Source organism: Bos mutus, chromosome 2, assembly GCF_027580195.1.
Source record: "Bos mutus isolate GX-2022 chromosome 2, NWIPB_WYAK_1.1, whole genome shotgun sequence".
NCBI classification, from domain to species: Eukaryota; Metazoa; Chordata; class Mammalia; order Artiodactyla; family Bovidae; genus Bos; species Bos mutus.
In genome coordinates this window covers 108739157-108765168 of record NC_091618.1, presented here as the reverse complement: position 1 = coordinate 108765168, position 26012 = coordinate 108739157, and the positions used below count along the sequence as shown (strand labels likewise).

Below are 26012 nucleotides of genomic sequence, written 5' to 3'. Positions count from 1 at the left end.
GAGCAATCAATAAAGATTTATTGTGCAGTTCTCTAATGAATAGTCTTTCTGAACTCTCATAGCTCCCTCACATAGTCTGAATTAGGAAGGTTTTGTTGTACCTAAAACCTACTGTAAGGCGATGTTATTAAGAGTATGCAGCTGTTCTTCACATTTTCTTATTGCAACAGCTTGGGCTGTTGTCAGTTACTTGAACATGTGCCTCTAAGTTCAGAATATACTTATGAATATAGTTTGCCACTTATTATAGACTGGAAAAAACCCACTCATAATTTCCATAGTTTTTTTTGAGGGGGATGTTTTCAACTTCGGATGATTTAGAGGCAGCAATTTCAGCCTCTGATGTATGAAAGCTTTTCTGTCCTAGGTCAATCCCAGTCAATGCCTTGATAGCTAGTTGCTTTGGTGTGGTGTATGCCAATTGCTTTTTTAATGATGCTATTATTTGTATATATATAAATACTATAAAACTAATACTAGGTGAGAATAATATTCTTAGATTCTCAAGTAACTTCCCCACTTCTTTCCTTTCTTCTTTTCTTTTCCCTTACCTTATTATGTAAAGAATTTGAAGCATTCATCATATTTTTCATCTGTATCAAAGAAAAGTCAATAAAATTGCCTACAGCAGGCAAAGAAGCAAGGTAAAAATTCTTTAAATCACAACTATTGGTTTGCATTCACCAGCCTTCCTTCTCCACAGATAAAGTACACATATTCATAGTTAACTTTGGTTTAATACTAGTATGTTTATAGTGAAGTTGTTTTTAACCCAATGCCTAAGAGAAATTTCTTTTAAACATATTTGAATTTATTTCTTTTGCTGTTGTTTGTAATAATAAAGTGACCTCCTTGCTTACTGTCTTGCAAAGACTTTTTCGATTCCTGATAAAGAAGAACAAAGATCACAGATCCATGGTGTGTGCCTGCTCTTTGTAGCAATAGGCTGTCTCTCTCTTTGCACTCAGTTTTTGCAGGTAAGGAATTTTGTTTTTCAGTAAGCAATTTAGCTATTTTCTGCCATTTCAAGTTAAAATATCACTAAACATTCCTTTATGTTTTAGGGATACGCTTTTGCCAAATCCGGGGAACTTCTGACAAAAAGGCTACGTAAATTGGGTTTCAGAGCAATGTTAGGGCAAGACATCGGCTGGTTCGATGACCTCAGAAATAGCCCCGGAGCCCTGACAACAAGGCTTGCTACAGATGCTTCCCAAGTTCAAGGGGTAAGCCATGGGGGAAACCAGGGATGTAGCAACTGGAGTAGACTTTCTTTCCTTTGCGTATTCTGATAATTACATACGTTGTTGTTGCTGTTCAGTCACTCAGTCATGTCTGAACTCTGTGACCCCATGGACAGCAGCACACCAGGCTTCCCTTTCCTTCACCATCTCCCAGAGCTTGCTCAAACTCATGTCTATTGAGTTGGTAATGCCATTCAACCAACTCGTCCTCTGTGGTCCCCTTCTCCTCCCACCTTCAATCTTTCCCAGCATCAGGGTCTTTTCAAATGAGTCAGCTGTTTGCATCAGATGGCCGAAGCACTGGAGTTTCAGCTTTAGCATCAGTCCTTCCAGTGAATATTCAGGACTGATTCCCCTTAGGATTGACTGGTTTGATCTCCTTGCAGTCCAAGGGACTCTGAAGAGTCTTCTCCAACACCACAGCTCAAAAGCATCAATTCTTCAGTGCTCAGCCTTCTATATAGTCCAACTCTCACATCCATATATGACTACTGGAAAAACCATAGCTTTGACTATACGAACCTTTGCTGGCAAAGTAATGTCTCTGTTTTTTTAATACACTGTCAAGATTTGTCATAGCTTTTCTTCCAAGGAGCAAGCATCTTTTAATTTCATGGCTGTAGTCACCATCTACAGTGATTTTGGAGCCCAAGAAAATAAAGTCTGTCACTGTTTCCAACATTTCCCTATCTATTTGCCAAGAAGTGATGGGACTGGATGCCATGATTTTAGTTTTTTGAATGTTGAGTTTTAAGCCAGCTTTTCCCCTCCTCTTTCACTTTCATCAAGAGGTTCTTTTAGAATTAGGTAGGTATTTCCTATGAAATGGGAACTCGTGGGACTAGGGTACCCCAGAGCCACATTTTCTCTCGTTTCCAAAGCTGACAAACAGCAGTGAGAACAAACCATCTCCTCGGCAGTGCCGAGAATCAGTGTTACAGCATGAATCAAAATCTGTCAGGGTTTCGGATTTCCTGCAAGTTTAGTAATTGAGAACTTTTCCAGGTCTCCTTTCTCAGATTATTTTTAGGCCCAGAGGCTCCGATTCCATGGGACCTAATAGCGCCCCCAAGAGGGCGTATGGATAAAAGCCTCTTCCACACGTGCTCAGGGTTATAAATTAGTTTTAGGAAAAGAGAAGTTGTTCTGAGCAGCCCAGGAAATCAAGGGAAAGATGGAAATGATCGCTATCTATAATCTTGACACATTCCAAAGCCTGTGTATCTGAATAATGGAGACTAAGCTGTGGTTTCTTAACCCCAGAACCTGTTGCCTTGTTCAGGAGACTTACCCACATGTAAAGGTGAGTCTACACCTTTATAAAATCAAGCATTTGGATTAAAGTGATGAGAGCTTGCCTCCCAACACCTCTACTCGCTTTCCATTATAAAAAGGCAAAGAGGGAAAAAGTCATGGATTGTCTGTGAGGCTCTTCCTGGAAGAAAAAACTTGCTGGATTGCCGATGCCTTACTGTATGTATATCTCAACTCCTACCAGTTCAACCAACAATATGGACAATGACATGGAGATTTTCAAAGGAGCATAGAATCCTTTTACTGAGAGGAAAGTCCCTGTAAATTTTTTCATGTTGATCATTCTAGGCTTTTTCTCTGGGGCTTCCCTAGTGGCTCAGACGATAAAGAATCTGCCTGGAATGCAGGAGACCCAGGTTTGATTCCTGGGTCAGAAAGATTCCCTGGAGAAGGGAATGGCTACCCACTGCAGTATCCTTGCTTTGGAAAATTCCACGGACAGAGGAGACTGACAGGCTACAGGCCATGGGATTGCAAACAGTTGGACATGACTGAGTGACTAACACGTGTTTACATAGGTTTTTTCTGTGGAAATGTGTTTCTCACAGTCTTTGGGTTACACTCTGCATATTATTTTGTAATCTTTCTTTTTTTCTGTCAAGCAACCTGATGTGAGCATATTTTTGCCCTTATATATTCTTCTATGATAAATTTTTAATAACTACATAATTCATTATTTTTATATATCACAATTTCTTAAAGAATTTCCCATTTAGGTCTCCTCCTTGTAAGTAATGTATATCATTTTACATCAGGCTTGGCATATTCTTGATTATTTTTTTAGTTCTTAAAATATAATCATTGGATCAAAATGTATAATCATTTTGAAAGGTTTTAATATGCATTATCTTGCTGCTTAAAGAGTTTATACCAATTTTACTCTTATCATCTGACTTTTCTAGTATCTAGTTCACCTTATTCTTGACCTTAGACTAAATAAATAAGCCATAAGCTCATTTCTACTATTTTTACAACCTTCCATCTTCAAGGAGTTTTATAGGTTATTCATTATCACTAGAATTAATCTCTCACTGACTGCTCTAGCTCTGATACCCATGAAATGAGATTAGTCAATAGATGAGCTCCCAAGAAGCTGTGAATAAGATGTAATACTTTTATTAATCCAGTGTTCAAATGCTCTACGGGGGTCTCATTATGTAGAAGATTCTCCCTTTTTTAAACATAGAACTACTACTCTATGATCAGTGATTTCATTCCTAAGTATATATACCTGAAAGAATTGAAAGCAGGGACACAAACAAATCCTTGTACACCCATGCTCATGTCACCATTATTCATTATGGTCAAAGCTGAAAGCTACTCAAGTGTTTATCAACAGCAATGAATAAACAAAATATGGTATATACTCACTAAGGAATATTGTTCAGCTTTAAAATAAATAAAGTTCTGATACCTGCTCTAACATGGATGAACCTTGAAAATATTATGCTTTGTAAAGTCAGCTAGACATAGAGGGATAAATGTTGTATGGTTTCACTTGTATGTGGTGCCTAGAACTGACAAAGTCACAGAGACAGAAAATAGAATAGAGATTAACAGGAGCTGGAGAGAGGGAGGAAGGGGTGTTAATATTGATTGGGTATAGAGTTTTTGTTAGGGATGATGAAAAAACTTTGGGAATAGATATGGTGATGGTTACATGACATTGTGAAGGTATTTAATACCACTGGTTTATACTTTTAGGAATGGCTAAAATGATAAACATTATGTTTTATATATATTATATATTACAATTTTATCATAATAATTTAAACAATCTTTTTGTTAGAAAACAACCTTCTCATAATGTTTAATCAGACACTGCATATCTGAGATTGTTTGATTGCTTTTGGTTTGCAGGCTACTGGCTCTCAGATCGGGATGATGGTCAATGCCTTCACTAACATCGCTGTGGCTATGATCATTGCCTTCTTGTTTAGCTGGAAGCTAAGCCTGGTTATAGTGTGCTTCTTCCCTTTCTTGGCTTTATCGGGAGCCATACAGACCAGAATGTTGATGGGATTTGCCACTCATGACAAGGAGTCTCTGGAAGTAGCGGGACAGGTAATCTCCCACAATCACTGTTCAGGCTGCTTATGGCTGAGTGGCTGTCAAACTGTTAAGAAGGAGTAGCGCAAATAGGCCTAAGGAAGCTGTTAGCCTGCAATCACTCATGATTAGAAACTTCCCATTAGCCTTTTTCATATATGCCTCTGATGCTATGAGATTGAGCAGATGTGGAGAAATAGTGGGGCAAACACAGAGGTTACATGTTCAGTTTACTCCCAGACAGTTAGCTTTTCCCACATCCCAATTTGGCATAGTATCCTCCTTTGCAGGAGTGGATAGTTACCTTTATTGTCTGTTCTTCTTCTTCTTCTTTTTTTTTTTAAGCTTAATGGTTTCTCCTGGTCATACTACCAACATAGAAAGGAATTACCATCTTTTTGGCACACACTTTTAACTTTCACACTTCAGTGTCTGCTAGACTTGTGGCAAGTATCTTTCCCAAAGAGAACCATGAAATACATAGAGCTTAGATCCTGAATACACTTAGGCTGCAGCTATGCACTTTTAAGACTGTTCTAATTAAATCTGGTTATCAGAGATAAGTGAAGAGATGATGGCATAGACATTTATCAGGGACAAGAAATCATCCACACACACATATATACACCCTCCCCTTTTAATAAATTTACTATCAACTAAGGTTTGTCTCTTTGAAGAGGAAAAGTTAACATAGCCCAAGTAGGCAGAAGCCAGAAGAATTTTGTATGCCAATGGTAGAAAATAACCCACTTGCCTACCTTTTTTAGGATAGGACCCTAATTCAGAAATAGTAATTATTTACCCTAGAGTAGGGATTGAAACAAATACAAATTCATAGTATAGACTAAAAACTAAGCTTTATACTTAATTTTTCTTACGTAATATGTTGTCAGAATAATTTTTAAGAAATAGAATCTAATATTTTAAATTTATATTATGGAAACAATCTTCTGTTTCAGACACATCTAAAGAAACCATTTTGGACATTTCAAATGAATTCATAAAGAGAGCCTTCTGTACCATTTTTCTCCCTCTCCTCTCTTCCTCAACAATTAGAGGCAATGAAGCCATGTTCAGTTCAGTTCAGTTCAGTCACTCTGTCGTGTCCGACTCTTTGCAACCCCATGAACCATAGGACGCCAAGCCTCCCTGTCCATCACCAACTCCCGGAGTCCACCCAAACCCATGTCCATTGAGTCGGTGATGCCATCCAACTATCTCATCGTCTGTCGTCCCCTTCTCCTCCTGCCCTCAATCTTTCCCAGTGTCAGGGTCTTTTCAGATGAGTCAGCACTTCGCATCAGGTGGCCAAAGTATTGGAGTTTCAGCTTCAACATCAGTCCTTCCAATGAACACCCAAGACTGATCTGCTTTAGGATGGACTGGTTGGATCTCCTTGCAGTCCAAGGGACTCTCAAGAGTCTTCTCCAAAAGCACAGTTCAAAAGCATCAATTCTTCGACGCTCAGCTTTCTTTATAATCCAACTCTCACATCCGTACATGACTACTGGAAAAGCCATAGCCTTAACTAGACAGACCCTTGTTAATAGTGAGTAGAACTTGAACTGATAGGATGTCTCAGGGTCTAGTCAAGTTGATTTCCAGCAACTTCTTTTTGTTCCCAGAAGATGTGATGTGTATCGCCTTCTGCCATTTTCACTGGATCTAATCCATGTAACCAGTGAAGATGTCATGAAAGTAGTTACCTCTGCTCTTTTATTTCTAAAGCTCTTTTTCCTTCTTCAGATTACAAATGAAGCCCTCAGTAATATCCGTACTGTGGCTGGGATTGGAAAGGAGAGGCAGTTTATAGAAGCATTTGAGGCAGAACTGGAGAAGCCATACAAGACAGCCCTCCGAAAAGCGAATATTTACGGACTCTGCTTTGGTTTTTCCCAGTGCATCGTGTTTGTTGCTAATTCTGCTTCCTACAGATATGGAGGTTACTTAATTCCCAATGAAGGGCTCCATTTCAGCTATGTGTTCAGGTGAGGAATATCTGGCTAAAATCATAAAAGATCAACATTCAAGGGAGGAATAGTCTGATCTGATTTGTTAGTGGCTGCCATTTAAACCATCCCAAACTTGGTGTCTTAAACAGCTGAGATTTATTATTTCTTAAAGATTCTGTGGGTTTTCAGGGTGGTAGACAGTTCTGGACTGATTCAGTTAGGCTTCTGAGTGGCCTTGTGTCCATGTGGGCTGCTAGCAGCCTATTTTCTTCGCTTTGTGCTCTTGGAAGACAGAGGATTGCCAGCCCCAATGTGCACGTGCTTGCCACGTCTCTGCATGCATTACATTTTCTAATATCTCTTTAGCCAAAGAGTGTTCTATATGACAAAGCCCAGATTCAAAGGAAAGAGGAATGTAACCCATCTTTTGATGAGAGGGTCTGATAAATGTTTCTCCTTCCTGCCCACACTGCTGTCACACAGCACTGACACTGGGTGGATGTCCCACAGTTCAGTTCATACTGACACTGTTTACCTGGAGGGAGCACTGGATCCTCTCACAGGTTAAGGACTCGGTCCTACAGGACCGCCTCTCCCTCAATCCTCCCTACGAAGGCGAGTCTAGGTCATCACCTGTGCTTCTCACCAACCAGCTAGAGACCCAAGGTTCCCATGACATCCTCTTCAGCTTTGATTTATGTGCTAGAGTGTTTCACAGAACTCAGAGGAACATTTTACTTCCTAGATTACCAGTTCACTGGGCCTCCCAGGTGGCGTAGTTATAAAGAATCTGCCTGCCAATGCAGGAAGATGCAAGAGATGTGGGTTCAATACCCAGGTGGGAAGATCCCCTGGAGTAGGAATTGGCACGCAACTCCAGTACTTTTGCCTGGAAAATTCCATGGACAGAGGAGCCTGGCAGGCTACAGTTCACAGGGCCACAAAGAGTCCGACATGACTGAGCACACACAGCAGAGCTCAGAAACAGCCAGCTGGAAGAGACCCAGTGGGTGTGCTGTGTGGGAAGGGCTTGGCGCTTTCATACTCTCTCCAGGAATGCCACTCTCCCCAAATCTCCACATCTTCTCCAAACCAGAGGCTCTATGAACTCTGTCTTTGGGGTTTTTATGGAGGCTTCATCTTGTTAGACCTGATTAATTAAATCATTGACCATCAATCAAAGTCAATATCCAGCCTCTTCCCTTCCCTGAGGTCTGAGAAGGGACTGAAGTTCCATCTTAATCACACGGTTGACTCTCCTGGCAACTGGGCCCCATCCTTAAGTTGAGTGTGTGTGCTGTGCAACACGTGTGTGTGACGTGCCCCCATCCTTAGGTCGCTCAGTCGTGTCTGACTCTTTGGGACCCCATGGGCTGTATCCTGTCACATGCCTCTGTCCATGGAATTTTCCTGGAAGAATACTGGAATGTATTGCCATTTCCTACTCCAGGGGATTTTCCCGACCCTGGGATCAAACCTGAATCTCTTGCCCACATCTTTTGCATCTCCTGCATTGGCAGGTGGATTCTTTTCCCCTGTGCCACCTGGGAAGCCCATCCTTAGGTTATCCAGAGTTTTTAGAAAAGCCGGTTTCTTAACATAACAAAAGACACATTGATCCTCTCAAAATTTGGAGAATTCCACAGGTTCAGAAGCTCCAAGCCAGAAAATGACAGAAAACCAAATATATATTTCTTACTAGAAGTCCCAATATCAGAGGAGTAAAAAGTCGTATTGCAAAGGGATGTGTATAGAGTAATAAGATTAATTAAGCATTTTCACAGTCTACCATACTGGTTAATGCTGAGAAAACCTAGAAGCCTAAAATAAGATGGTTCATAGATCTACTTTATTTGAACTCTACTTCTCGCTAAGAAGGGAAGTCTCCAGCTGACTCTTCCTAGGTGGAGATAGCAAAGACCCAGTCAGGGGAATCATGTTCCTTTCTTATAGCTGGAGTCTGCTCTTCTAAGATTAGCTTTGAGTCCAGTTTCTCACATTTCCAGAGCCTGAGGGTGTCAGGGTACAAAGGAACTGGGTGTACATGTATATGAGTGTGGTGTGATGGGGTGGGGGACCTTGGAAGGATGAGGGGGGAGATGGTCTGAGAAAACCCTGGAGGACATTAGGAAAATCAGCCCTATTAAAAGTCTGTTCTCAAGTCATGAACCAGTTCTGTCTTCCTGCCTTGTATCTTCTCCTAGAAATAAAAGAAAATTTTTCTCCTGCCCCACTACACCCTCCACCCACCAGAAAGTTCTCTTTTCTAAATTTTTGCATATTTAGAGCTGCTGCTGCTGCTGCTAAGTCGCTTCAGTCGTGTCTGACTCTGTGCGACCCCATAGACGGCAGCCTACCAGGCTCCCCCATCCCTGGGATTCTCCAGGCAAGAACACTGGAGTGGGTTGCCATTTCCTTCTCCAATGCATGAAAGTGAAAAGTGAAAGTGAAGTCGCTCAGTCGTGTCCAACCCTCAGCGACCCCATAGACTGCAGCCTTCCAGGCTCCTCCGTCCGTGGGATTTTCCAGGCACGAGTACTGGAGTGGGGTGCCATTGCCTTTTCTGACATTTAGAGCTACTAACCCCAAATTGGAAATCACAAACTGTTGACTTATTTAGTTTAGATAAGATTTTTGAAGAATTATTTGCCAACATGTAAAAATCAGAGACTATAGAAAACTCTCAATTTCTGGCTTCTCTTTAAAAACTGAAAGATGACCTCCTATCACTTCCTGTTTTATTCCAGGTGCTTGTCATTGCTTTAAGCTTTGGACTGGGATCCTGGAGATGTTTGGGTTTGCAGGTCTGCCCTAAAACTGTTTCTGCTTATAAACTGAGCAGTAAAACATACAAAGAGTCGGATGCAACTGAGCGACTAAGCAGCTGAGCACAAGCACACACAATGTGCATAAGCTGGGACGAGTAGAAGGATTCAGGCAATCACGTCTTCCTCATGCTTCTCTGAAGCATGAATTACATGCCTGCTTGGTACAGAATTGATGCTTATATCACCAATCATTGTCTTTCACACACTGATGTATAGATTCATAGAATGTTAACATTGGATTGGACTGACCAAAAGGTTCATTTGGGTTTTTCCATAACAACTTTGAAAATGTTCCAATGAACTTTTTCACCACCCCCAGTAAAAAAGTCCAAGGCAATCTGGTGATCTTTCAACTACTCTCTTTTTTCCCCCAAGAAGTCTTTTTCTCAAACAACTTTTTTTTAAAGGCCGCTCTACTTGAAGCTGGGTTTGGAGATTTGAAGCCCCTTGTGCAATCCTCCCCTCACGCTTTCTTGTTAGAACACAACTTAAACACCATTCATCTCCCCATCTTCCCATTCCCAGATAAGTCTAAAGAGACCTGTTCAAGGCTGTTCGGTCCTTTCCAAGGCTGAGGCTGCTGCTGCTAAGTTGCTTCAGTCATGTCTGACTCTGTGCAACCCCATAGATGGCAGCCCACGAGGCTCCCCTGTCCTTGGGATTCTCCAGGCAAGAACACTGGAGTGGGTTGCCATTTCCCTCTCCAATGCATGAAAGTGAAAAGTGAAAGTGAAGTGGCTCAGTCCTGTCCGACTCTTAGCGACCCCATGGACTACAGCCCACCAGGCCCTCTGTCCATGGGATTTTCCAGGCAGGAGTACTGGAGTGGGGTGCCATTGCCAAAGCTAGACCCCCCAAACTCTGGCCTCTTAGGCCACCACACCAACCACACTGCCCCCTTTCTAGCTGGGTGTCTGTCTGATTGCAGGGTGATCTCTTCAGTTGTACTGAGTGCGACAGCTCTTGGGAGAGCCTCCTCTTACACACCAAGTTATGCCAAAGCCAAAATCTCAGCTGCACGCTTTTTCCAACTGCTGGACCGACGACCCGCAATCAATGTGTACAGCAGTGCAGGTGAAAGATGGGTAGGTATTGGAGGTGGGGGTAAGGAGTGCAGGGTGTGTCTGCTGGACAGCCATTGGGGCTGGTTATTTAAGACCAGTTAGTTTTGAAATTCTGCAGTATATGGGTGCATTCATAGGCACTCAGAATGAGCAGATAGTAGATTTACCAATGTAAAAGAATGATGTACATTAGCATTAAAATTATTCATGGAGCTGGCATTTGAATAAGGCAATTCTATTCAGTGAATACTTGTTTTATAATACACAGTTACTATAAAACACACTTAGTTCCAGAATGAATGAAGCTATAAGTCTTTGAGACTTGCTCAATCACCGTGATTTTACTGATGTTCTGCTATGGAATGTAGAAAAACCAGTTTCTCCTGTCCAGTAATACTGACTTATTTCATGTTTATCTTAGTTCCACATGCCTTCATGTGGACTCTCAGAAAATCAATTTGATCTCAATGAAATATCACTTTTTCTAATTGATAGTCCCTACAGGTGTCTTTTTAAATCTTCCTTGCTTGATTTTTAATATCCCAGTATGTTCAAGAGAGGAAAACAACCTAAACTCCAGTAAAGTTAACTAAATTCAGAAATCTTGAAATTGGTCAAATGCCCCATTTCTCCTCCAGCTCAGTAAAAGGCAAGTCTCTGTGTGGTTTATTAAATGTCTATCCATTTCTAGAGTTCACATGTCAGATAGTACAACTGAAGGTTTTCACCTTTGCAATTCAGGGTTCAAGTAACTTTCTGTGGAGGTCATTTCAAGTGTAAAGTTATTATTTTAAATCTTTGGGGGAACAGAACTGTAGGAGTTTGCATAGTTACTGGCTTCTGTGATATAATCATTTCTTCTCTTCCATGCAGAATGACTGAAAAGAAGTCCCCTTAGGTTATAACAGGAATCAAATATCTTTAAACTCAATGCCCCACCCTCCGTTTATTCTACATCTGTTAAAATAGGGAATAGAATGCTGTTTCATTAAGTTGCTGTCTTTATACTTTACATTTTGGCAGCTTGGTGTTGAAGGTATCTTAAGCAAGGATTTAAAACTCAGGTGCATTCTCAACAGTCTAGATTCTAGTAGGAGAATATATAATTCTAATCTCTCCATCCACAGGACAACTTCCGGGGACAGATTGACTTTGTTGACTGTAAATTTACATATCCTTCCCGCCCTGATGTACAAGTTCTGAATGGTCTTTCAGTGTCTGTTGGTCCAGGGAAAACCCTGGCATTTGTTGGGAGCAGTGGATGTGGTAAAAGCACCAGCATTCAGCTGTTGGAACGTTTCTATGATCCTGACCAAGGGAAGGTGGTAAGCAATGCAAATGCCTTTGAGAATTCAGCTTTCTGCAGAGGATCTCCAACTTCTTAAAGGGGGTCTTCAAGGTTGTGCCTTACCATTCTCATTCTGCAGCGCTTGCCTTGGTCTCTATTCTCTAGGTCCAGTCATTTGCTGCTTGACCGGATTCTACCTCACAATTTCTAATGTTAGATTCATTCTTCCCAGTTCCAGATGGTCTCCTGACCAGATAGGCAAAGAAAACTGCAAAGCTGGAGATGAGTGTACTTAATAGAAGCATTCACTTACCTGTAAATGGGGCAGAAAGTGCAGACTAATCAGGAGACTAATGAGTGGGAACAGAAAAAGTGGGGGCGATGAGAAACACAATGATAAATGAGTAAGAAAGGGAATTTTTCTTTTTTTTCTTTTTTTTATTATTTTTTTTTGCATTGATTGATTTTATTTTTAAACTTTACATAATTGTATTAGTTTTGCCAAATATCAAAATGAATCCGCCACAGGTATACATGTGTTCCCCATCCTGAACCCTCCTCCCTCCTCCCTCCCCAGAAAGGGAATTTAATATGAAAAATCGGAGACAATCCTGGTTCAAGAAGCTAAAGTCTAAATAATAATGTAAGTCATGTGCCTTACATCTTTGGTAAAGATATTTGAAAAATTGGTGGCTTGCTTTGTTGCTTATTTTCCACAGAATTTATTTCTCTTTTGTTTTTCCTTTCTATCTTTCCAAATAATATATGCAGAGGAGTACAAAGTAAAATAAGAAATATTTGTTAAAGCAAAACAAAACAAAATCAACCTTTTATTCCACCATTTCTACCCCACCCCCCTTTTTCTGTTCAAAGGCAACTATTTTTAATCGCTTGATGTTTTTAGATCTCCCAACAATTACCTCAGTGTCCCTAAGTAATATGCTCATGTTACTATTTCATTACTTAACAAATTTAGACCCTCTGTTGATTTATTCGCAAGAGATGGAAATTTAGATTCCCCTCCTCCTCTCCCCTCCTTTGACCCACCTCCTCCCAATATGGTTATATTACTTTTAAAAGCTTCTGTTTTTGGAAATTTAATCAATACAGCTCTGTTTCTTTTCCATCACCTGCAGATAACATCTCTTGAATCCTCATTTTCTAAGATGAGATTAGCAATTCTACCTCTATTTTCACTTTTTCCTCCCCCTCCCTTTTTTTTTTTCGCCTCTCAATCCCTAATAGCTACACTTTTACTTTATCAAGAATATAAAATGCTTGCATTTTGTTTATACTATTTACTGTCTTCCATGCTTTTCCTCTAGGCTGATTCTAAAAGTTGAAAATCTATTAACTTTTATTATGGCTATGGAAATATTGTTCATCTCATAGTTAAGGAGTGAGGTACATTAGCATCACAGTTTCCTTTCTTGCTTTTCTGAAAGACTTTCTTTTTTTCTTGTATTCTCTGCCTTTATAAAATCTTTAGGTTCTTCCCATGTTCTATATCGATACTTATTCTGAGGAGCCTGCTTCTTTCCTTTATTTCTGCCACAGCCTGGACTAATTGCATCCTATATCTGTTAAGCAATTGTCAGTCTATGAGTTTCCTGCAGTAGCTTTTGGATTCGGTCCATTATTTCCTAATTCATGTATTTTCCTCTTTCTTTAGTTTCCCCTCTTATTTTGTTGGAGTGCATCTGTAAGCATTTTTCTAAGAAATGATTCAGAGGTGTGGGTCTGATTGAATCCACATATTTTGAAAAAGGACTTTCTGATATCCCTGAATAACATAATTGTCATTGCAATTGAGGATAGATAACATGATGAGGAGAAATGCTGAGGGAAATTTGAAAGAGGTAACTAAAGTTTCCTTTGCATAAAGCAAAACAGGGAAACAAGCAAACCGATAGTGGTAAAATCCAGGAAATTATGAAAATAAGGAGTAAGAGTTGATTATCTGAAGATTATAATCACTTATTAATTTTAGGTATAGAGATTTTATTTGTTTGAAATTATTTGGTGATTGATGGCTCTAGAAGTACATGGCACTGGGGGGTCTGATCTCTGCAAAGGAGAGGATCCAGTTTAACCAAACGTCAGATCTTTCATGACTATCACCTGTGTAGACTGTGAACTAACTACATGACATACAGGAATTCGAATTCTTCATGTTCAACTTCTTTAACATTAACATGCATATTAAGCATATTTCTCTGAATGTACTCAGTGAATGTTCTGGTCACAGGCAAAAAGCAATGCCTATGGAAAAAATCAATATGTTTCCTTGCATTTCATAAACACAATGTATTTTATTATATCATTGTAAAATGTTATTACAGACATTTTTCATTTAGAAAAATACCACCTTTAATGCAATTTTTAAAAATCCTCTTTGCTCTTAAGGAAGCTAACAAATGCAGGCATTCAATGTTTTTAGTGTTTAATTGGGTGCCTGTGATGTGCCCAGATTAGTTCCTGTGGGAAATTCTAAGGAGCATGAAGCATGTCTTCTGTCTTCTGGGAGCTTACAATACTCGCACATAGACAACAATTAGCAAACAGTTCCAGTACTTAATTAAGTATTAGTGCTTTGCAGTGTATAAGTCAGAGAAGGCAATGGCAACCCACTCCAGTACTCTTGCCTGGAAAATCCCATGGACGGAGGAGCCTGGTGGGCTGCAGTCTGTGGGGTCGAGAAGAGTCGGACACGACTGAACAACTTCACTTTCACTTTTCACTTTCATGCATTGGAGAAGGAAATGGCAACCCACTCCAGTGTTCTTGCCTGGAGAATCCTAGGGACGGTGGAGCCTGGTGGGCTGCCGTCTATGGGGTCGCACAGAGTCGGACACGACTGAAGCGACTTAGCAGCAGCAGCAGCAGTGTATAAGTACTATGGAAAATGCATGAAGGAAGAGGAGCAAGGGCTAATTGTTGAGGAATGCCATATACTTTTTCTAGTAGTGTTTGTGTTTTATGCTGTCAAAAAATTATCTAAAATATAGTCTATCCATACCATTTAACATAGTCTTTTTCTGAAATCATGGGGCCAAATACTTTATAGTAGTATGTTAGACATACTGTCCTTTTACTGTTCTAGGTCTTTTAAGTGAAAGAGCTCAAATGGTAGATATTTGAATTCCTGTACTCAACTGCCTAAATAAATCGTGTTGTTGTTGTTCAGTCACTAAGTTGTGTCCTACTCTTTGCAACCACATGAACTGCAGCTCACCAGGCCCCCCTTCCCCTCATTATCTCCTGGAGTTTGCCCAAGTTCATGTCCACTGAGTCCATGATGCTATGCAATCATAAAAATAGATCATGAGTTCCTAGAAAATAGAATTTTTTTTTCTATAGCATACCAAAGACTGCCTAGCATGGTGCCTTTGTGGCAGGTTATTCTGTATATGTCTGTTGGTTGACCAAGTGAATAAATATACACCTTTCTTATTGGGATTCATTATCTTCAATCATTCAGAGGTTAGTATCATTGAAATCAACGGGTTTGATTCTTATGTTGTCCAGTAGCTTTACATAGGAAACCCCATTTCATAACCCATGGAGTCTCAAAGTTGAGCAATTATGTGTACTTGGAGAGGATGATAAGGGAAGTTTTTGTTTTTTAAACTAGATAATGTCTTGAGTGCCTTTCTTGTTTGATACCACCTGTAGAGCTAGAGTTTGGGAAACAAACAAACAAAACCATGTCTGATCACAGCTTTGACACCGCTTCTGGCAGACACCATCTCCAGAGGTCAAAGGCAGCATAATTTATTTCCAAGAATCCTGAGCTTGTTGTCTGTTAAGCAAAGCACGCATCTTGCATAACACTAACTCTAGGATATGAACTTTCCTCACTGCTGAAATTCTAAAATTCAGTGCCCTGGTTGTCACCTCTGTTGGCAGATGATAGATGGGCATGACAGCAAAAATGTAAACATCCAGTTCCTCCGCTCAAACATTGGAATCGTTTCCCAGGAACCAGTGTTGTTTGCCTGTAGCATAATGGACAACATCAAGTATGGAGACAACACCAAAGAAATCCCTATGGAAAAGGTTATAGAAGCTGCGAAGCAGGCTCAGCTGCATGACTTTGTCATGTCCCTCCCAGAGGTAGGTACACAGTCAGAGTCATTCCTGATGGGAGATAGGGACAGAGACAGGTAGAACGACCAGAAAGTCATTATGACTGTGGCTCAAGGAGAAGGTCAAAGGCAATGCAACTTATTCCCCAGTGCCCTGGGATTGTCTCAGCCTTTTAAGCAAAATAAATGTCCTCCATCAGCATAATCTTTAGGGCTTTATGCAATTTTTTTTGATGTGGACCATTTTTAAAGTCTTTATTGAATTTGTTACAATATTGCTTCTGTTGTTTGTGTTCTGGTTTTTTGACCTTGACCGAACCCACAATCCCTTTATTGGAAAGTGAAGTCTTAACCACTGAATTGCCAGGAAAGTCCCTGATCATTAGTTTTGAACAGTATTATATTATCCAATGCAAGGTATGTTATAGAACTCGTTGTAAAAAAGTAATACCACATTGAGCATCAGCTTGCATGTGTGTGCTTAGTCACTTGTTTGTGTCCAGCTCTTTGCGACTCCATGGACTGTAGACTTCCAGGCTCTGTTCATGGAATTCTTCGGGCAAGAATACTGGAGTGGGTGGCTGTTCCCTTCTCCAAGGGATCTTTCTGACCCAGGGATTGAACCCAGATCTCCTGCATTGCAGGCAGATTCTTTATAGTCTGAACCACTAGGAAAGCCCTGTGTATCAGCTTAGCATAATTGAAAAAAAAAAAAAAATCCTGAGATTTGGAGCAGACGTTGATTTGAATCCAAGTGAGGTCACTTTCTAGTGTAAAGTTACTTCTGTAACTGTGGGATAACTACTTTTCTTTTCTGAGACTCAGTCATCTACAAAAAGGTAAAAGGTAACTTAGAATGAAAGAGTATACAAAATAGCCACACAAAGAAAGCTGCTTCTGTTGTTACTGTCATTGTCATTCCATTTCTTGGCAGCAACTATTATACATGTAGAGTAAGTTGCACTTGGTTTGGAGTAAGTCTTACTTTCCAGAGCCAAGTCTGAATGCAGTATAACATTGACCCTAAATTTTTCCATCCACCAATGGTCTTTCTTGGTGTTTGATCACAAAAAAAAATGAAAACATGGAAACTGAAAAATTTTCAAAAAAGAAACTGAAAAATAGGTAATAGGGAGAAAATTATTTCTGTGAACATTAAATAATAATCTGGCTAGAGTAGTTAGCACCATACCTGATACACAGGAAATATTCTGTGAATTTAACTTTTTTTACACAAGCATTCAGCGAGGGATGCTGTTCCATAATTTCATAAAAGTGACAAATATGTGAATAGGTTATTAATATCTGCATTTTCAGGTGAGTTTGCAGCTCACAGAAATTTAAATAATTTGTTTATGATCACAGAGCTAGTATACAGCAAGAGTAAAATTCAAAGCAAGGCTTGCATTCCAGAACAATGCCACCTCAACAAGGGAATGGACGAGAAGATCTCCCAAAGGTCCTGACATTCTAGGACGATTCTGTCTTGGAAAGATCTTCCAGACAGGAGATTGGAAATCAGGGAATCTTATATCAGGGAGGATCTCATACTAAGGAGAAAGAGATTAAAAAATAAATACAGAGAAAAGCATACAAAGTCCCCTTGTTTTCCAGCATGAAAGGTCACAAATGCCATATTTTTTTTTTTTAGATCCTAGATGGATTTGAAGTCCTTTATAGAAATGATTCACAATTTCATAAAACAACAAATTGTTTCAATCCTGAGGAGTCATTGATGGGGGCTCCGTAAAGCACAGGAGCATGCTTCTGGTTCTCAAATTTACCATATGTTTTCCAGAAATATGAAACTAATGTTGGGTCCCAGGGGTCTCAACTCTCTCGAGGAGAGAAACAACGCATTGCTATTGCTCGGGCCATCGTACGGGATCCGAAAATCTTGCTACTAGATGAAGCCACTTCTGCCTTAGACACAGAAAGTGAAAAGGTAGGTATTGATTTTCTAAGCCTTAGACCATTGTGAATGAGTCTCTTGCTGTAATATTTGTCCTTATAAAATGGTAGTATTGTTAATTTTCTGATTCATTAACCGTAGAAATGGCTACTCCTTTGCGGAACCAAAAGACAATAGTCTAGAGAAAGGATTTAAAATAGGATTGCTTCGAATAAAAAAAAAATTTAACTTTAAAATAAGAATTGTTTTTAAATTGTTTAGGTTAGGTGACTTTTTTTTCAAGGGCAAATGATTAGCTATCTTAAGTAAAATAAAATAATCCTGGCCATCTGTTAGGCATTTCATATTTTACAGTTCTAAAGTTCTGTGGCAGAGCAGATGGGAAGCATACAAAACAAAGTAAGAGGTGGTTTCTGACATGCATTTTGCATAAAAGTAGATGCAATTGGGCAAAACACAATTATGAAATTTACCATTTATAATTAACTCCTTAAAAATTAGGATTCCATTTTGGAGACAGCTAAGTTGTCCTCAATGAAGAATGGTAGGGAATGACCACCTAACTGCTATCTTACATTGTTTCCCTGGTTTTATTTTATTAATAGTAAACTAGACCATTGAGTAATGTAAAACTACTTCATGGTCTCATAGTTTGGTTCATTACAGGTTCAGTGAAATTTTTCAGCCTGTGGACTGCAATTTAAGTCATTGATGCGTTGCATTCAGCAAGTATTTCTTCAAACCTCTCTCTCATATCAAGCCCTGAATATAGTGATGTTACTCAGGTGGTATGAAGCAGAACTCAGACAGTAGTGGACTACGGAACAAACATATGTCTTTGCACCAACTTTCCATCTTCTCTTTGTAGACAGTGCAAGTCGCCCTGGACAAAGCCAGAGAAGGTCGAACCTGCATTGTCATTGCCCATCGTTTGTCCACCATCCGGAACTCAGATATCATTGCTGTCATGTCACAGGGGATAGTGATTGAAAAGGGGACCCATGAAGAACTGATGGCTCAGAAAGGGGCCTATTACAAACTTGTTACCACAGGAGCGCCCATCAGCTGACCTGACTTGTGAGATTCATGCACAGATGGTACACCAATTACAGGGAGTGCCACGGACTGTTTTTTTTTTTTTTTTCTTTAAGCAGAAATAATGATATTTTACTTTTACAGACATACATTGGACCTGAGCTAGTTTACCTTCAACAATAATTTAGTTTTAAATGTCTGTATATAGAAAATGAAAGAAACCAGGGTCATTGGCGGTAAGAATTCAATGTCAAGCAGCCATCATCCGGTGCTTTCACCAGTCCCAGTTACTCCATGGGAATTAGCGAGACGTCGTGATGTGGAGAAAATAAGACTTGGAGTTCCCCAGGGGCAGAGAACCATCCCTTGCATTTTGAACGCTTGAGGTACACAGAGCCTGGTCTAGACTAGACACTTGACAAATATCTACTGAGCTGGACCAAGGTCATATGGAGAAGAACAGAAGGACTGAAAACGGGCTGTTTTTTGATTAAAGTTTTCTTGCATGTGAAAGCAGATTCATCCATCTCTAAGGATGAGGAGAGAAAGGAGGACACTCTCAGACTGAAAGGGGCAGAAAAAGACAGGTATTAAAAAGGGTTTACCAGTCAGGAATGTTGATTTATAGATTCAAGGTGTAGAACGTGGGTGGTGAAGTCCTCATTTACTGGACTAGGTTCTGCCGTGTGGCTGGAGCAGGGGGCTCTATCCTGGGCCTTGTACTCCTCTTCACCCCTGTCCACATTGGTTGCTGTCCTTTGTTTCCCCAAGTCCCAGCATGAAGTGAAAATAGTGGATTTTACCTTGTGTCTTTTCTTCCCATGGACAACAAATGAAATTCTGCCTACAAAGTAAGCCTGAGCTATTATATCAAGGTATATTATGTCTGTCTCTGGTCTAGTGTTTCCTGGTGAATAACCACGCAGGTGGTTTAGCAGGTTAACTAGTTACAACAGAAGAACTGATGGTTGTGAAGTCAGAAAGGGAGAGGGTAGAGGGCAGCATTCTACTTATGACAAATGGCAGTGATAAGTTGCAGAATAAAGATGCCTTTGAGAAGGAATTAAGCTTTGTAGGAAGCACGTGCTTATCCTGTAATACTAAAGAAAAAAGACCAACATCCATTTGTTTTAAGTTTTTGTTTCAGAGGAAGAACATAAGCTATGTGCTGGGAGGATGCCAGTTTCCTGGAATAGAATGGATGATTAAATTATTTTTTAAATAAGATACTTGGAAGTTTTTGATGAGAGGGAAGAGCTTGACTGGAGAGGGTTTGAAATGATTTGGGAAAACACTTGAATTACAACTTCAAAAATACAGAAGTAAATAAAGTTGCAAGTTTATTTTACAATGTCAGGGACTGCCAATGTCTTCATTTTTGTCATGTATCCTGTACCACTCATGAAGATTTGGTTTCTAAAATTTTATATTATTGTTTCTCAGATGATGGAAAGACTTGCTTAATCTGTTGTGACTGACACGATCTCAAGTCTTTCTGTAATTTCTAATGTTTTCAGGATGGGTTCTGCTGTGTTCAAACTTTTTCCATAACCCCAGTTAATAAAACTTTATGGAAGAAAAAAATACAAGGATTGGAAGATAAAGTTGGGAAAATTTTTCTGAGGGTAGGACAAAAAGACCTGAAAAGTATAAAAAGACTTAGAGGAACAATTCAGGAGATGCAATAATTAGCTAACAGCAGTTCCGGAAAGAAAATTCAGAGAAAACTGATGGGAAACATGATTAAATAGTCCAAGAATATGTCCTATAGTTGAAGGATATGAATTTCCAACTTGAAAGCGTTCACAAAGTGTCAAATATAATAAATAAAGATCTTACCTGGGCACACCATTATGCAATTTTGGAAAACTGAGGCAAAGGAGAAGATACTAAAAGCTTGCGAGAGAAGGGGAACATGTAATAAAGAAGCATAATGACATAGGACCTCTTGACTGTGACACTGAAAGTCAGAAGACATAAAAATTTGCCTTCAGAATTCTGAGGGGAAAATTATTTCTGTTCTGGAATTTTATTCCCAGCAAGCTATTCTCAAGAATGAGAGACGCCTAAAGAAATTCTGCCGTGTAAGATTTTCAAAATTGTATGGAAGCAGGTGCCTATAAACCAGAAATGTTACTATTTGAGAAAAAAAATAGAAGAGTTGACCTCCAACTTTTTGTCTAGAAACACTTTTTCATGTAGTTACTCTCGGTCTATTCTACCTGTGCTCTTGGGAAATTATTTCAATAAAAAGACACTTTGAATTTAATAATGCAGACATGCATACAATTTTTGGCAATCGTACACTCATTTAAAAATGTAAATCCAGTAATATTTTGATGTTATGTTCTTAAAGAGGAAAATACATAGGATCATAATTAGATATAGTTCACCACATATTTTTTAATGCATTAAAGGTAAGTTTCCTATCCTAAGAAAATATCAGAATATTCTCATCAGTCTGTTTCAGGATCACACATTATATTTCCAGCTAATGAGTTGGATTTATTAATATGTCTTATGCATGTAGAATCTCTCTGCAATCAGATCAATAAGGATATTAGTGAAGATAAAAAATTGCAAATTTGGCTGCTCTTTCCAAACATGTTTTGAGATATATTTACATATGCGTGTGTACCATTATAAAATAAGCATTATGTCCATTTGTATTGCTGTAACTTTCCAAGTCAAATGAACAATCTCACCTGCCTATAAGAGATGGCAGGTGAAATTAACTGAAATCCAATTCCAATTTCTTTCACACTGTGTTCAGTTAAATACCCAATTAATTTAAATGGATAGACTGTAAATAAAGCAATGCACATGATTATCATCTAATTAGAACTGGCCAGCATTATAATGTGCTCATTAGTGAGTTATATGGGATCCTAAGGCTCATAATGAGTCATCAGGGTACACGTGACTGGCATGTAGCTGTCTGGATGCAGCTACTAAACTCCATAAACCATCACTAAGACAGAATGTGCAGTAGGAAAAGCAAGAAGAATACACAGCCAGACAGTGAGTCGGCAATTTCTTTCTTCCTATAATACAAGGATAGCCTCTACTCTCAGATACAAAGAGATAAACGGGAGGACAACAGAGCAGCTGGGAATAGAAAGGGAACTGTTCACTCAAGGTGACCCAAAATGAGTATATAATAATTAAGAATGATTATAGACAAGAAAGAAAGTTGTGCTATCTTATTGGTTGAGAGTATGTATTTCTTTTCTTTTCTTCTTATAAAATTTATTTATTTTTTAATTGAAGGATAATTGCTTTATGGAATTTTGTTGATTTCTGCCAGACATCAACATGAATCAGGCTATGAGATTATATCATAGGTATGAGAGTATATACTTCTGATAGATCAAGTATGGAATCAACATAACAGATGAACAATATTTTCATAAAATTCCTTAGAAGTTCAAAATTCAATGGATTATGTAAATATACCCTGTAATAACATTCACAAAGCATTTCATAATTTAGAAGCCACGTTGCCTTCATAATTTTTGTTATTGTGAAACCATTTCATAGGTTGCAGAGGAGGAAGGCAGCTCTAAGTTGCATTCGTTGTTATATACATAGGGAGTTAAGTTGACACCCAATCCTACACCCTCTCCCCTTGCATGCTTGTTTCAGAGGTTGGAAAGTAAAATACTTACCTTCCCAGACTCTTGCAGCTAGAGGAGACCATGTGACTGCTGTGGTCAATGAAATTCAGGCACAAGTCTCTGTGGAGGCTTTCCCTTCTGGAATAAAGCCTGGGTTGAAGAAAACACATTTGCTTTCCCCCTTTCTTCTTTCCTGGATGCACAGTGACCATGCTGTGGCCACCTGGACAGAAGCCATACACTGTGGATGGCAGAGCAGGAAGACAGACTGAGCCTGATTCTTGGACACCGTTGAGTAGCTATTGCAACCTAGACTGCCTACCCCCAGCCATCCTGTTAAACACACACAAAACACCTTTCACTTGTTTAAGCACTGAAATGGTTTGTTGTAGTTGTAATTGTTGTTGTCAATTATAGAGTAACACACTCAGTAGATAGAGTAAGATTTTTATTAATAAAAAATGTTGGAACATACATTTAAATAAATAAAGCAATGTTGAAATATTGATGTATTCACAGATGACCTCAAAATATGACCTTTAAATCCAGAGGTATTCCACAAACATTAAGTGAAAGAAAGAATTAATATGTCTTTTTGCAAATGTCACTGCTATGAGAAGGAAATGTCACTGGATGGATGTCCTTTGCAGCTCATTCTAGTTGTTTTCTAGAAACATTTCACGTACCCTGCTTCATTACGCTTAAAGCAAAGGAGACATTTACTTAAACACTTGGTGCTTTGTGACTATGCTTTCTCATCCTCTCACATTATTAATATAAAATTGGTGCCAGACTGGGAATGGCCTGGCTTCCATGGGCGGGATATAGCCAGACTTGAAAAGAAAGTAATTCAAGAAGAGGATGAATTTGAAACAGAATGGACTAGAATAGATGGGGAATCAAGTCACCAGCTAATTTGTAGCTGGAGACAGTCTCAACCCAATTCTTCCAAGCCCACAGGCTGGACATAGTCCAGGCTATTCCGAGCCTGGACCCCCTGGAATTGCCCCCAGGAAAGGCCTATATTGAACTCAACTTTGTATCTCTATCACCGAAAGGAATTTAATAAGTGTTTGTCAGGTGTTGGGGTGGGTGGGGAAGTTAGGAAAAAAAAAAAGACAGAAGGAGCCCTGTTTGAGCTTGAGAAGATTTTTGAAGCTATGTGGAACTGAACCTCTAATTTAAATTAGCGTGGTCATCCTCAAAAGTCTTGACATCATATAATTTGATGTTAGAGTTGTGTTGTAGTCAAGAAGTACATTTCAACAGCCATAAAGAATTATAAAGTAAACATTATCTTTTTGTTTTTATGCTGTGCTGTGCTTAGTCACTCAGTCATCTGACTCTGTGACCCTATGGACTGGAGCCCACCAAGCTCCTCTGTCCATGGGGATTCTCCAGGCAATAATACTGGGGTGAGTTGCCATGCCCTCCTCCAGGGGATCTTCCCAACCCAGGGATAGAACCCAGGCCTCCTGCATTGCAGGTGGATTCTTTACCATCTGAGCCCCCAGGGAATCCTAAGAATACTGGAGTGGGTAGCCTATCCCTTCTTCAGGGAAACTTCCTGACCCAGGAATCAAACCAGGGTCTCCTGCAGTACAGGTGGATTCTTCACCAGCTGAGTTACCAGGGAAGCCCCTTATGTCTTTGAGAGAACCATAATTAGTTCACAACAAACTTACTAAAATGCTATTTCAAAGTTATAATCACTTTCCTCATATAGCAGAGTTGGTTAAGTACTTCCAAGCCTTCTTCACACAAAGCAGACTTTTTTTGTCCTTCCCCTTCTTCTCAGTCAGCCTGTTACCATACACATCCCACTAGGATTTCTTCCAGCAAGTAGAATATCCTCTTTAGGATGTTAAGGAAAGGGAAATGGAGCTGGTGATTTAGTTACAGAATCTCTTTTGTAAGATAGGGGCTTTCTTTCTTTCTTTTCTTTTTTGTTAATTAATTTATTTTTTATTGAAAGATAATTGCTTTGCAGAATTTTGTTGTTTTCTGTCAAACCCCAACATGAATCAACCATAGGTGTACATATATCCCCTCCCTTTTGACCCTCCCTCCTATCTCTCCCCCCATCCTACCCCACTAGGTTGATACAGAGAGAAAGGGGCTTTCCTGGTGGTTCAGATGATAAAAAATCTGCCTGCAATGAAGGAGACCCAGGTTTGATCCCTGGGTTGGGAAGATCCCCTGGAGAAGGGAATGGCTACCCATTCTAGTATTCATGCCTGGAGAATTCCATGGACAGAGGAGCCTGGTGGGTTATAGTCCATGGGGTCACAGAGAGTCAGACAGAACTGAGAGACTAATACTTTCTTCCTTATGTAAGATAAGCAAGTAGGAAGTCTGTGAATATTTTCATGTGACTATTTTTGGCCTCAAACATCAGTTACATTATTTCACATCTCTATGCATCTCTTTTCTTAGTGATACAGTTCAGATTCTAATTGGAATAGGATGTTTTAAAGACCAAAATGTATTATATAAATCTAAACCTGTTTATTAAAGTATCATATTACAAAATGGAGCACATTTTAGAATTTACAGCCTTGTTCATTGCAAGTAAGTAAAATTTAATGTGAGGGCTTCCCAGATGGCTCAGTGGTAAAGAATCTGCCTGTAATGCAGGAGACACAGGTGATCCTTGGATGGGGAAGATGTCCTAGAGCAGGAAATGGCAACCGACTCCAGTACACTCGCCTGGAAAATTCCACTGACAGAGGAGCCTGGTGGACTACCATAGGGCCACAAAAAGTCAGATACGACTGAGCGGCAGCACACACACAACATTTAATGTAATTGCCTCTTCTTCCAGTTTTATGGAATGAGATCCTTAGAGTTGCAGAATTTCAGAACTAGAAGGAACCTTTCATCCTAAGTCCATTTTAAGTCTCTCATTTGAGAAACTGGTCAATTGAATCCACCAACATTAAAAGGACTCCCAGCATCCCAGGAGTTAAACACAGAGACATGTTAGAACCTAGTCAAAGAACTCGATCCAGGGTACTTGCTGCCAAGCTCCACAAAGTCTTTCGTACATCTATCTGTCTGTGAATCTGCTAACACCTGCCTTCTTGAGTTCTGACACCTTTGGGGATTTATACAGGGACATGTGGTACCACTTTTTGATTGGCCAGCAGGAGCAGGGCGTCAACACCTCAATGCTAAAAGAGTTAGACTCACACAAAAATTTCACAAACTCAGACAGGAATATTTACTTCCCCCTTGTTAAGTCAATGCAATCTTTAAATATAAAGACAGCAAGGCCTCTATGATTTCTTTCACTCAAAAAGAAATTATAAAAAGGCAGAGTTCGGAATGATTCTGAAGAAAAAGAGATCTCAAGGATCAGATGCTTTCAATGCACAATTGTTGAGCTTGAGGGCAATGGTGGTGTCTAAGAAAGGCAGTGATGGGTGAATGCAATGTGTACCTTTAGAAAACCTCTTCCATCCATGGCAGGGTATGTGAGGAGACATCACATTCTGGCCTGTACTGTTCCTCAGATACAGACTGAATCCAAGGAGAAGTCAAGTCCTTGACCAGAAGTTGGGGTGTGATTGGCCCACTTGATATGAAGGGCAGCAGGGAGCTGGAGGAGAAAGGAAGCTC

General features: G+C 39.6%; 1 protein-coding gene across 1 annotated transcript in view; it reads left to right on the top strand.

Moving 5' to 3' along the window:
* Positions 1-20938, top strand: part of ABCB11 (ATP binding cassette subfamily B member 11) — an 80590-nt gene extending 59652 nt beyond the window's left edge. The window contains exons 18-26 of the mRNA XM_070360738.1: positions 873-977; positions 1065-1226; positions 4419-4622; positions 6354-6595; positions 10316-10472; positions 11579-11776; positions 15649-15855; positions 17626-17772; positions 18608-20938. Coding sequence (XP_070216839.1) covers positions 873-977; positions 1065-1226; positions 4419-4622; positions 6354-6595; positions 10316-10472; positions 11579-11776; positions 15649-15855; positions 17626-17772; positions 18608-18808 — 1623 coding nt within the window. The 3' untranslated portion in view covers positions 18809-20938. The remainder of the gene's footprint in view (positions 1-872; positions 978-1064; positions 1227-4418; positions 4623-6353; positions 6596-10315; positions 10473-11578; positions 11777-15648; positions 15856-17625; positions 17773-18607) is intronic.
* Positions 20939-26012: the final 5074 nt, after the last annotated feature.